Raw genomic sequence first — 13,976 nt, 5'->3', positions numbered from 1 at the left:
GTTTTCTGCCTCTTAAGGGGTAGTTTGATAACATTGGGCACAGTCAATGACACTGGCAGTAGCAAGCACAGATGGGGTTAGGTGCTGGGTAAAGGCTGAGACCTGGACCCAGGACTGAGGAGATGATGAACTGCTTCCATCACTGTGCTGGCACTGCTGAAGCATGCTGGAGCTGCGTCAGTCCTGGGTGGACATCAGCAGCTCTGTAGGGCTTTCTGGGGAGGTGAAAATTTACTTTTCCTAGTGGGTCTTTTTTCTGTTACTGTATGTTGTATATGGGCGATGGAAAGACAAAGAACTTAGGAATGCATGGGGTAGAGCAAAGGTAAAGATATATAGTGGGTGCATTACTAGTATTAAAAAATCCCCCTCCACACCTCCTCAAGGAATTGCTCCTTATGTTGTTATTGAGCTGCTCTCTGGCTGTAGACAAAACCTCCGTGAAATGGAGAGACCGTACTTAATTCACAGTGTTGTTGTGAGCTACAGCTTGAGATTGTTGGATGAAAGGCACTTAATTATCGTTATTGGTACAGACATGTTTTACTATTTGAATATCAATAAGTCCTTTGAAGAAGTTATTGAGCCTGCTAGAGTCAAAGTCCTGATTTATATCAGGAATTTTTGTTACTTTTTTTTTTCCCCTGGTGGGCTGTGTTTGTTATCTATTTAGATTACTGTATCAGCAATCCAACAGTAAAATAAAGCAACTTGAAAGAGTGTAATTCAAATCCAGAAAAGAACAAAAATGACAATAATCAGAGTGAAACTCTGGTTGACTCGCCCTTCATCATTAAACACCCTGTTGTTCTGTGCTGTCGCAGTGTGCACAGCCTGTTTGAGAAGGACACTGTGATACCTTATACATCCTTGCCCACAGAGGCTTGTGAATTTAAGGTCAAGATGAACATGGGTTTATAACCTTAGCTCCCAACTGTTTTACTATATTGGATCCAAATCCACCTTTTGTGTGAAGTTGGATGTCTCTTGTGTTCTTGTTTATAGTACTGTAACAGCTAATCTGCTCACAAAATCTGCTCTTTATTGGAAGAGATGAACAAGTAGGTGGCACTTGAGATTTATCTACTGTTCTCTCTTTCAAGCTGAGAGACATTAGGCAATTTAGCTAAAAAGGCATTTGCCGTGTCCCCTTCAATACCCTGAGGGTAGGAGAAGGGAAGAAGTTGGGGTGTGAGGAACAGGAGTGGAGTTGTGGGATAGGCCATGGGGAAGGCCTCCTCTTCCTCCTTGATATGTTTCATGGCTGTGGGACCCTCCTTGGTAGACAGGGTCAATGCGTTTAGGGCTAGGTTTGTCAGATGTGAGACCTCTAAGATTTTATTTTTTCTCTTATAACAGAATTTTGGGGCAAATCATTAACTGCTAGAATTAATAATTAATGGTTTGATAATTGGGTCTCTAACGGTCCTCTGTCATCTACATCAGCTGCTTTTTGGGCAGCTCTGTGATTGCTGGTGCATTTTGGAAGCTGCAGTCATCTAGCTTGTTAAGGGGGCAGTTTTCCAAACCTGTAGGAGCTGGAGCTCTGAAGCCTCTATAGACAGAAATGGTGATCTTTTTTTTCCCGTTATTAGGAATAGTTGTTTTCCATCATTTGTGAAACTCCCCAGCAGCCAAACAGGTCATTGGTTTTACTCTGGGTCATACCTGGTTTTATCTATTTTGTCTATTTTTTTGAAAGGCCACTGAGATCAGACACCTCTGTAGGATTATCTCTTCCATAGAGAGGAGTGGTTTTGCCTCTTCTGAGTTCAGATCACCAGCTTTTTTTTCCCCTTCTTTTTGGAAGAAGGAAAAAAATCCACCAGACAATCTAAAGGCAATTTTCCACAGAACAGCCTCCAGGGTATCCAGCATATACACAAATACATTAACAAACTAGGTTGAACTTTAGATGTTCATTACTTTTTTTTTTTTTACTTTGGGTGTAATCCTTGTTCTGTTAAATCATGTTAAACTAGCTTTCTAATGTCCTCAAGACTGCTGTACTCTCTGGGCAACGGTTTGAGAAGTGTATTGCTGGGGGAATGTGCCAGTATTTGGAGATACAGTGGGAACCGCTGAGTTTTCCTGAAGGATGTTTGGGATACCAGTGTAGAATTGGATAGTTACAGCATGTTGTGACTGATCTTCAATTTGTGCAGGTCCTGGTGAATCTGGAATTAGTTTTGTCTCATTTTCTTGAAGGAGAAAAAAAAAATGTCCCATCTTTTCCCCTGACATAATGACAGGGGGCTTTCTCCCTTCCCCAAGAGCAGTGTGAGTGCTGCAGGGCAGGACAGAAGAGAACAAATAGTTCATCATGTTTCTGTGTGTGTCTGTTTGTAAAGCTATGTAAGCGCTGACATACACATTGCTGCTAAATAATGTTGAAGAGCAGTTTTAAGACCCCTGAGATCTTCCAAACAAAGTTGAGATGCAAGAGTTTCAGTTTCCTGCCATGCTCCCAGTCCCCAGAGTCTTTATATTATGACTTGGAGGTAGTGACAACCTCAGACCCTTTGTCCTGCCCAGCTGTTGTCCTGTGCTCAGTGCTGGGCTTTCCCTTGGTTATCAGTGGGTCTGCAAATTGGATTTCAGTCTTACAGCTCTGATCTGGCCTCTTCTCCCAGGCAACCAACAATAGGACAAGGGGACATGGGCTCAAGCTCTGCCAGGGGAGGTTTAGGTTACATGTTAGGAAGAAATTCTTTACAGAGAGGGTTATCAGGCATTGGAACGGCCTACCCAGAGAGGTGGTGGATTCACCATCCCTGGAGGTTTTTAAAAAGAGATTGGACGTGGCCCTTAGTGCCATGATATAGTAATTGGAGTTGGATCAGGGGTTGAACTTGATGATCTTGGAGGTCTTTTCCAACCCAATCTATTCTATGATTCTATGATTCTATGATTCTATGATTCTATGATTCTATGATTCTATGATTCTATGATAATTAAGGAGCAGGAATTTCAGCTGGTGTATTTAAAGCTGCTCCCTCCTGCACATTGTGTAGTCACTGGTATGGCAGCAAATTACATCCTCAGCATGAGCCTTGGGTGGTGGGTTGCCACCATAGGTGCCCCAGCTCAGTGTTGGTAGATGCTGAGGCTGATCTTTAGTGCTTAGGTTGCGGATACATTGCCATTTTAGTACCCTGCATTCTCTTCTAGCTTTCTTGCACATCCGTTTCTGCTGATGAAAATTCCTGTTTTACTGTAGTAGGAGTTGTGGTGAAGTTGTTACTTCTTCTCATCACTTATGTACAGCTTTTCCATCAATCCCTGAGTCTGTTCGATGGGAAGATGAGTTCACTGCCAGTAGAGAAAGTCCCCAAGGAAGCTGCCAGTATCTTCAGGTGGTGCTTCTTCCCACAACACTCAGAGGCCGAGTAATTGATCCCGAGTGAATTTGTGGCTTTGTTGTCTTGGTTGTCTGGCTTCTGTTTTGCTTCACTTGGTAACTAAGCAGTGATTCCTGGGATTCTTGATCATGGAAGCCAAAAAGTAGGTATTTAAAATAATGAGACATTGAGACGTCCTTCTAGATAAGGTGGATGGGCTCTTTCTCTCTTCCAGCAGGACTTTCTCCTGTGACAATTCATCCACAAGTCAGAGCTGATCTATCAGCAGCCCTACTCATTTTTCCTGTTTCCATATCAGTTTTGACCCAGGCTTGTGGATCTGTCCTCTTCTTTCCCCTGGGTCCTACTACAGCACTGCCTAACAGGAACAGTGGCATTCCTTCTCAGAAGACATCTAGTTCTTCTCCAAGACCACGATCTCTTATTTATGCAGCAGCATGAGACCCTCCACCATCATCTCAATTTGAAGGGGTCATTTGCCATTATTACCAGCTGCTGTCAGGTGCTCTTTGCTTAGCCCAGATGCAGTTCCAGCTGCAGAAGGTTTGCTTTGCTGCAGAAGGTGCTTTGAGATTGGCTTTGCTTCAGGTAAAACAGCTACTTCAGGAAGCTGCGGTCAGTGTGTTGACCACACCATCTTCTGGCCTTAAATTTTCAGATAGAATCTTCTAAAGTTTAAATCAAATTCCTGCCATGCCTATGAAACAATGCTTTTGGTGGGGTTTTTTTCTCCTCAGATAACTGACCCTAGCTGCTCCTTGAAACAACACTTTTGCCATTGTTTGGTGCTGAATCCACTGTGAAGAAGACTGGACTGTGTATTCCCAGGTTACCAATTCTCAGCACTATTACAATCAGACCATAAAAGAAAACCTCAAGAAAGTAAAAGATAAGAGGTCTTTTGGGCAATGTGGGCTAAGAGTCCTGCTCCTTAACATATGTATACATTTAATTCCTTTAATATACTATTCAGTTCCTTTTGTACTTGTTTTGGGTGGAGAAGGCAGTGTGTGATGTGCTCTGCAGATCGGTCGACATCAGCACAAGGTGGTGTGAGCAAGTCCATTACAGAAACAAAGCCTTTCTTTACTTGCATGTGGCACAAGTCTGCTGGTATCCCTTTTAATAAAGCCCAGCTGGTGGCAAATAGAAATTAAATCAACTGTGACAGCTCAGTACTGATATATACACCCTCTAGTTGGACATCCCTCTAGTCCAGCTCTCAAGGAACAAGTATCTACATACTTTTAGCACTGTAAGTTGAAAGTCATCAAGTAACTATTAATACAGCAAATGCCCCTGTGACAGCGAGGGGACTGAGGAACTTTCACATAGAAAAATTCCACTTGATTACCAAATAAGGCTCGCTTAGTAAAATTGTTTTCACCTCCGTTTAGGTTAATCATAGGAAGATGCTTCTTTAGAGTATGCTGGGAATTTCATTGTGAGCCTAACAGCCTCTCTGGAATATTTTCCTTGCAGATTAAACCCAAAGTATTCATTTCTTAATTTTAATATATTTTGTTCCTGGTTCATCTCCTGATACTGCATGTGGAATTCTAAAGAACCTTAACAGTTTTTTTAAATTTATTTAATAACAAAACTTACAACTATTTAAATATAAATCAGATTGTGTTCCTCTAAATCTGCCTTTTTCCTGGAAAGGCTCCTACTGTTGTACACTCAAAAATAAAATTACTTACCGTGGTTTCATGTGCAGACAATGATGCGGGAGATGGAGTGAGCAGTTTGGCCTTTGATTCATTTTTAAGTTTGCAGGGTCACTGACAGACTGTTTTATTCCTGGCTATGCCGGTGCAAAATCAAAGTAGCGTGATGGACTCAAATAACTCTGGCTCCAGCTTATCATTAACTTCAAGGGATTTACTCCAGACTTTAATCAGTCACTGAATGCATAATCTGACCCGGGAACAGGCATGAAGTGTAACTCAGTGCCTGATTTGGTGCTGAGCCAATGCTGGTGGGAGAAATGCTTTCAAGAGTTTTGATAAAAGTTATTTCTTAAATAATGAACACTCCTACAGAAAGAGGCCTTATCAAATGGGGAATGAGTATGGTCTATCAAACGTTTGCTTTCAGCTTTTTCTGATCCTCTTTAAAGTAAAAAGTCTGGATGATGAAGCGAGGGATGGAGTTTTCCTCTTACGTGCCAGGTTGGAGCATTTGGAGGCACTGGGTTTTGTGTCACCTCCGTATTTTGCAGGTGGAGAAGGGGATGCTGGAAACACTCCTTGGCTCAGTGAGACTCTTTGAGAAGGAGAGAGAAAATTACTCTTTTATTATAAGGTTTGCCAAATGATCTCTGAGAAAATGTGATATCATTCATATGCATTGCCAAGCTGGAGAGATGCCGCACATCTTGGCAGTCATCTAGAGCTAACATATAATTCCTTTGGGTTGGTATGGGCTTTATCAGAAACAGCTCCATATGCAGTATTTACATAACTGTGGTGGAGTGTGAGAATAAACACAGCTGTGGCATTGCCCTAAATATTTCAATTCATTGGGGAATTAAGGGAACTTTATCACTGAACTGCAGATAAACAGAAGTCAGTAAGCGGTGGTCAGTTTAGCCAGGGAACAAATCAAAACTACAATGGCTGGACTGCTGGAAATGTTTAAGTGCTTTAGTCTTGCAGTTTACTCAGGTCACTGGTATTTTTTTGCTTTTCAAAAAGTATGGAAATGCCATCAGTCAGCTGCTATACAGAAAGCATCATCCAAATGGTCTGGTGAATCAAAGCAGCGTAGGCTGAAAGGCAGAAAAGGGAAGAGTTTATAGGGACACAGCACTTTCAGCATCTGATTGCTGTCAGAGCCCATGGGTTTCTGGGAAGATTTTAAGTTTCTTTTAGTATCTCCATCCCAGTTGACTGTGGAGACAGGAGTCCTGGGTCTTCAGTGGAAATCTGCAAGCTCGGTTTCCAAAAGTTTTCGAGTGATCAGGCAGTTGAGGATTTAGACTGTCATCCTTAAGGTGTGTGTAAATAAAAGGTGCCCTACCTAGCAGCTTGCACAGGAGTGATGCTTGCAAATGTATTTCTGGGACTGGGCAAGTGCCATGAATAAAAGATGCAGTTTCAGAGCTGTCAAAGCAGCATTTATTCATGTTTTGAACTAACTTTTGAGAAGTGTAACATGTATAGTCCAGTCATCCTGTTACTCAGCTCAGGGAACAAGGTAGACTTTCTGCAGTTGTTAGTGTATCACCAGCAAACTTTGATGACTGACAAGCATTCCCCAAAACAGCTCCATTTTAAGAGTTTTTTTTCAAGCATGGCTCAGTAGCTGTGTATGCATATGTATACTAGAATATATACTTTGATATCACATTTGAATGTGTAGATATTAGAATATGCATGGTTTAGAACCCTGAAACAGAATTGTTAACAGCTGTCTAAATGTTCATTATTGTAAGTATTGTACAAATACTTAAATAGTCACCATCAAGGGAAATACACTTCGATGAAGGCCCAAGTAGCAAAATAGTTGTTTGTATGTTAATCCACTTGCTTTAAGGAAGAATTTACAAATTGGAGGTAAGCAGTTGCCATCTGAAAGCTCTTTCAGATCTAGATAATTTATTTTTAAACCAAATCCTGCTACAGTTCTAACTTACAAAGACATCACACAAGTTTGCTGCTGCTCCTTTGCAACTGAAAGAGCAGCACATTCTTCTGACTCTTTATAGTTCGTGTTCAGCACTTTGTTTACTGCTTGATGTGCAGTGACTTTGTAGGTGGCAGTTCCCGTATAGAAACCACAGGCTTTGTAAAGAGCATTGTTTTGCACCATCCATATGGTGCATTAACATTTTTCAAAACCAGCACAATGCTGGTTCAACAAATGTTCCAGTAATGTTCAAATAATTTTTGTTTCTAAAAGAAATATTAAAATGGGAGACAGAGTGCTGAAAATCCTAATTGCTGCTCCCTTGTCTGGGTTCTTCACTTTTCTGCTTTTTTTGGTGGTGAAATGGGGATGCTGTCACTGACCTCATTTGTAAAATGCTGTAAGATCTCCTGCCAAAAAGTGCTCTGTAGATAATAAGCAACATTTCACTGATTACCACAATGTACTTTGAAAATCCAAGCCTGCATAAGTTTCTTTTCATTGATGGATGCCTACAAGAACAACCTGAAACTCCAGTTCGGATGGCAAAGAGAGCAGTGTTTCTGATAGGAAGACAGTCCAAGTTGTGATAGCTGTGCATGACCGTAATAATCAGTGAACACAAGCGGCTAAATCATAACCATCAGGGAGATTACTTTTTCTCCCAGTTCAGAAAAAGTGAGAGTGTGATTGGGAGCATGTCTATCTATAAACATAGTTTTCTTATTCACCAGACTGGCATCATCTGACAGGGAATTTTACTTTTGGTACCTGAAGTTGAATGTTTGGTGCATCCTGGAGCAGCTAAATAAGAACCTTTATTTTCAGACAGTGCTGAGCTGCAGCAGCTTTACTGAGGAAACATGCATTACTGTGCTGGCTTGGCGCTTTCTGAAAAATCAGCCCGCTTTTTAAGCTATCCAGTGATTTAGGACCCTGAACAGTTCAGCTGCTGAGTTTGGAAAATCATGACCTTTTCTATCTTTAGAACAGTGTCTACATGGAGACCTCCCCTTCCCAAAATGGACAAACATGAAACCAGTGATCCTTGCTCTCTGAGCCCCAGAGAGCTATGCAGATAGTCACCCTCTGTTCTGCATTCTGCTCTGGTTTAACCAATTAATTAAAACCTTTTAATTGTTAGTTAAGCTCCAAATTGCAGGATTTTGTAATTGCATAACAAATATTTGCATTACAGTACTGGTTTGAACCTCAACCTGAATAAATTCCACTGAACTAATTAATTTTCTGCTGCAGAAAGGAGTCATTGTGTGTCCCAGAGATTGGGCAGCCATACTCAGGACAGAAGTATGTGCTTAGGCTCAGATCCCAGGTCGAATTTGTGAGGGTAACATTCAGGGGCAGTCACTGTACCTTTATAATGAAAATACACAAATGTGATAGAGAGTTGAGTGATGGGCAATGACCAGAGCTTGGTTTTATAATTGCCACATAAAGATAAACAAGACTATTACTTTGTGGGTTATTTAACAAATGTTCAAGTAAAAATGGCCCACAAAGCTATAAAGAGCACACAAAGCCCTACTAATAACTAATAACTTCACTGAGAACAAAGCTGAAATAGCTGCAGCTGCCTGTCAAAGCATTTTTGTTGTTGTTGTTAGCAAAGGTGTTGGCACATGTCCCATAACCACAACGAACAGGATTCATTTTCCTGAAAACTGTGTTTGTTTGTGCATTTCAAGCCACAGTGGTGGGGTGGAAACCCACAGGATGGTCTAGTAGGCATAGTTTTTTTGAAAAAAACTCATCTCTTTCCACGGGAGTTTGAAAATCTGCAAAAAATGCCTGCCAGCAGCAGTCATATGGTTGTGGTTAGCACTTTCTTGCTGCCACTGTTAGCAGGATCTAAATGGAGCACTGAGGATGCTGGTAACTCCTGGAGAAGGCCAGTTGCAGTAGCCTCTGGCTAATGCATAGTGGTGTCACTGAAACTACAGTGCAATCCTAAGAGAATGTCTGTGCTTGGGAGGAGGAATGGTTTTCATTTATCTCTGTAGGTGTAAAGTAAACAAAATGAAAAAGTCTGATTGTGCCATGATGGCCAGCTAAAGAAGGTAGCCACTTATCCCTGGCTTCTCCCCAATCGTCTTACGTGCGTTTCTGGGTGGCTGCCATGTGAGTGAATGTTGCTCTTGCCTACATATTTGAAACTCCTATTGACATGTGTCAATGGGAGTATGGGGTTGCATATGTGCATGGGGTATGGGGTTGCATCAGCACTGGCAAATCCCCTTCTCAAGGATTTTATCATAATGCCACTACAGCCCTGGCTTCCGTTAAGATGATACACCCGAAGGTGTATTCAGGTGTTGTAAAGGTAAGTTTTTAGTGCTAGGTCTCAATATTAGTATCGTTCTTTTTAACTCATTGATATCACTAAGCGAGGTAATAAATTTAGCTGCCTAACACTGTATGAACGAATATAATGTTTTTCCCCCCATTTTTTTAGAATTATTGAAGTTCATTCACCTGATGCCAAGCACACCGTGGTGCTCAGGAGTAAGGATTCAGCGACAGCCCAGGCCTGGTTCAATGCCATCCACTCCAGTGTCAATGAGCTCATCCCCAGGGTGATTGCAGAGGTCAGAGACCAGCTGGGTAAAACAGGGATTGCTGGAAGTCGAGAGATTAGGCATCTAGGCTGGCTTGCAGAAAAGGTAATGAAAATATTCTTCTTTTCTTTTCTAAGCTCTCTATCTCTTGCACTCTGTTCCTGAATTCAGACGTGTCTGGAAGTGGAGAGACTAAATGAGATTCTTGGGTTTGATTTAGCATTCCTTGAAGACCTTTCTTTTCTTAACATGCCAGTTTTTGTGCTTTAAAAAACCCAAACAAATAGAAAACTATAAGGTCCCCATAGTCTTTGCTTCTGTATGCCAATTAGCAGTGACTTTCCCAGGAGAGCAGAAAGTGTCAAGTATGGGACATGAATCACAAAAACTGACCAGCCCCAAGCTCACCTGCTGTTATGAGTCCCATGATGTATGAGTTGTCACTTTCCTGCTCCCAGCTTGGGAAGTACCCACTTACTTGGTCCATGGTCTACCTCTCTGCTGTGCCTGGCCACAGGAGCTGGGCATGGTCTGAAGCAGGAGGTGGTGTCCCCATTAAGCCTAGGAGCTTGTTCTTTAATTGCAATCCTGCATTTGAGCTGAGCACTGTAGAAGGCTGAGCTTGCAATGGCAGCTTTCACCCATCTTGCAAAGTCTGAGTATCAAAATGTTTTACGCCACAGGGGAAACCTGGCGTTCCGTTCAAAAGTAGTTTGGGATCTGTTGGGCTGTGGAATGACCACCCACTGAATGCATCAGTATGAAATGATCTGGTTTTAAATCAGTAGTCTCAGAATTTGTTTTAGGCACTGTACCAACTGATAAGTGTGGATTTACTTCAGTAACAGTGTTAGAATTGTGCCTAGAAATAATTCCCATCCAGCTACTGCCTGGGCAGCTGTTCAGAGCATCTGTGCCTCTCCAACTGGAGTGTGTGGAAAAATGGCCACTATGTACACACTGCCCTTTCAACCCATGCATCCAGGACAGATGTGGAAAACTGACTGCAATTGCCCTGAAAAAAATTATTTTATGTTTTAACTTCGTTTTGGATTTTGTAGATGAAAATATGGGAGCCACAGGCACAGGTGCCATATTTCTATCTAGTGTCCTTTAAGAAGGCACACTATTAATTGTTAGCAAAACACGGGTCAGTCCACGCCACTTGCAGTGACACAAAGATTACAAAACTTTTCAGGCACATTTTGTATGTTTTCCTGTCCTTCCCTCCAGGCTTGCAGAGTAGGGATGACAACACAACTCTGTGGCTTTGTGCTATAAAAAATGTAAAAGTTTGGGAAAATAATTTGGTGTTGAAGCATCAAAGAATTGGTAAGTAAATTTTAACAGTATTAAACTGTACAGCCATGGAATCTTTAATCTTGTTTTCCCTTTTGTATTTCTATAAACTTATGAAAAGCTGAATATAAGAGGCTTTTCCTGTTGCAAAAGCCTCTCCTCTGAAAGGGTAACTGCTTTGTAGCAGGTCATGTAGATCTTGTAAATATAATTTTCACATATCATCTTAAATGGACACATGGCATGCTTCTGGTTTATGAATTTCCTCTTCTTACTGTTAATACACAATATCCCATTCACATGCTTTTTTCCTGCCTTTTTTTTTATTTTGTGGACTGAAATCTTATTTCATGTTACTCATTATAGACCATTTCAAGGTCTTGATGAAATTTAATGGTGAAACTTGGTTTGCCTTTATTAGGGTCATGCTGTGGCTCTGTGTATGTTCCAGTGCATTTACAGTGGCTGTCACCAAAAATTAGCCTTGAGAGATTTGCAGTGACATTGTTACTAAAAATCCAACATGTTTTTCTCACTAAAAACCCTGAAAAGCTGTGCAGTAGTAGTGGAGTGAGGTCAGAAGTTCCCACCCTTCTCTCATGTTGGACACCTGTTGAAAAGTAGAGAAAATTTCTACATATGGTAAAAAGCAATGTGAAATTCCTTTTCTCTTGTTAGTGCTACAGCTGGACTGTGGGCTGGAAAGCCTGCATGAAAGAGTGATAACCTGCAGGGTGGGAGAAGAAGGTGCATATCCTGTATATGTGAAAACTCTTTATATACTGTTTCAGAGGAGGTGTTCAAGGCAAGTAGATGATGTGCTGACTACAGATGCTCCTTGTGTGAAACCTGGGTTTGTCAGCAGAGAGGGATTAAATTCTGCAGTGATTTGTGGGAGCACACTGTGAATACCAGTGTGGTCGGTTGACCCTGGTGGGACACCAGGTGCCCACCAAAGCCTCTCTGCCATTCCCCCTCTTCAGCTGAATAGGAGAGAGAAAATAAAAGAAAGGCTCATGAGTTGAAATAAGGTCAGGGAGAAATCACTCACCACTTGCCATCATGGTCAAAACAGACTTGACCTGGGGAGAAATTAATTGAATTTATTACCAAACAAGCCAGAAAAGGCTAATGAGAAAATAAAACCAAAACTTAAAAAAACACCTTCCCCCTGCCCAGCCCTTCTTCCCAGACGTGCAATTTTCTCTACCTTTCTCCCCTCCCTGTGGCACTGGGGGATGGGAATGGGGGTTGTGGTCATTTCATCACACATTGTCTATTCTGCTCCTTCCTCCTCAGGGGCAGGACTCCTCACACTCCTCCCCTGCTCCAGCATGGGGTCACAAAATCACAGAATATGCTGAGTTGGAAGGAACCCACAAGGATCATAGAGTCCAGCTCTTGGCCCTGCACAGGACCATCCCTGAGAGTCACACCATGTGCCTGAAAGTATCATCCAGGCACTTCTAGAACTCTTTCAGGCTTGGTGCTGTGACCACTTCCCTGGGGAGCCTGTTCCAGTGCCCAACCACCCTCTGGGTAAAGAACCTTTTTCTAATATCCAACCTAAACTTACCTTGACACAACTTCAGGCCATTCCCTCAGGTCCTGTCACTGGTCACCACAGAGAAGAGATCAGTGCCTGCTCTTCCTCTTCCCCTCACGAGGAAGTTGTAACTGCAATGAGGTCTCCCCTCAGCCTTCTCTTCTCCAGACTGAACAGACCAAGTGACCTCAGCCGCTCCTCCCTCCCCAAGGAGACAGTTCCCCATGATCTTCTCCAACAGGAGTCCTTCCCATGGGCTGCAGTTCTTCACAAACTGCTCCAGTGTGGATCCTTCGTGGGGTCTCAAGTCCTGCCAGGAAACCTCCCTCAGGGTGGGCTCCTCTCTCCATGAGGCCAGTGGTCCTGCCACGAGCCTGCTCCAGCATGGGCTTCCCGCAGGGTCAAAAAAGCATCTTAGGCTGCAACTTTTAAGACAGTTATTATGGCATCATATTATGTTACTGACATAGCATATCCTTACAGTGAATTCTCAACAAAATGGAACGACTGTGAGTGAGATGAATTCCTCTGCTTGTTTGGGGAATGCAAAATGTAATCCCATAAATATTTCACTGTAATTTGCTGTGATTACTCTCTGCTTTCATTAAGCTATTTCCTGGTTTGACATTTTTTATATGACTCTGCTCTAAACTTAGCTTTAAACTTCAACCTTCATGGTACTACAAAAATAGATTCATTAGGGGAGCCTCCCTCAGTGGGTAACATTAAAATAAACAGTAGGTTATCTAAGGTACTAAGTAATTGAATGCTAACAGGATTCTACCACCTTAACTGAACTTCCCTGTGAAGGCAGCCCTAAATTTGTGATCTTCAACCTGAAACATCCATCTTGCAGATCCACTTTCAGGTCCCTGGCTGTGCCCTGGGGTGGGCAGCGAGGATCCGTCTGCAGGTAAAGCGAAGAGCTCTGCATGACTTTAAGAAAGCAAATGCTCACTGTGGCCTTCTTATAGATAAGGAGAAAAACAGCCAGAAGCAATCATTAGAGATGCCATATTCCCTCTTTTTATTAAGGAAGCAACCTTGTCCTGACCTTGACCTTATGAGGAGGGTTTCTAAAGCTGACCAAGGATTAGGGAGTTGTATTAGTCACCACTGTCCTCAAACTTCTCTTGTAACTAATAGAAATATCAAGTACTGGTTTGTAATGAAGTATGTGCACTCCTCATCACCCTGTATTTTCTGTATTTGTCTTTTCATTTCAGCAAGACCTGTGCAATTAACAGTTGTGCAAAGCATGAGGGAACAGTTACATGTGGGTTTTAATATTTCCAGGCTCTTTTTTTACTGCTCTCTATAAAGATTCATTTAGCACCTAAATTTAAAAAAAGCAAGTTAGTAATGTCATCAAGATTGAGGAACTTTTCCATGTGTATGTTAATTGTTCCTCTTCTTTCCAGAAATGCTTTCAGCCCTTGTAGAAATGTCTTCTCCAGCTTTCTTTCCCCCTTTTTTAAATACTTCTGTACATCTTATGACTTAGAGAGGAGCTGAAGCAGGAATTGCTGCTTTTCCCCTTATGCTTATCCACCTTCCACT

General features: G+C 42.0%; 1 protein-coding gene across 1 annotated transcript in view; it reads left to right on the top strand.

Annotated features, from left to right (window-relative positions):
- Positions 1–13,976, top strand: part of SNTB1 (syntrophin beta 1) — a 111,742-nt gene that overhangs the window by 60,178 nt on the left and 37,588 nt on the right. Inside the window, exon 3 of the mRNA XM_017826410.1 lies at positions 9,469–9,676. Within this exon, the coding sequence (XP_017681899.1) occupies positions 9,469–9,676 (208 nt within the window). The remainder of the gene's footprint in view (positions 1–9,468; positions 9,677–13,976) is intronic.

This window comes from Lepidothrix coronata, unplaced genomic scaffold (assembly GCF_001604755.1).
Source record: "Lepidothrix coronata isolate B3197 unplaced genomic scaffold, Lepidothrix_coronata-1.0 Scaffold126, whole genome shotgun sequence".
Taxonomy (NCBI): Eukaryota; Metazoa; Chordata; class Aves; order Passeriformes; family Pipridae; genus Lepidothrix; species Lepidothrix coronata.
Note: the sequence above shows the minus strand (reverse complement) of the source record. Positions and strands in the feature narration are given on the sequence as shown.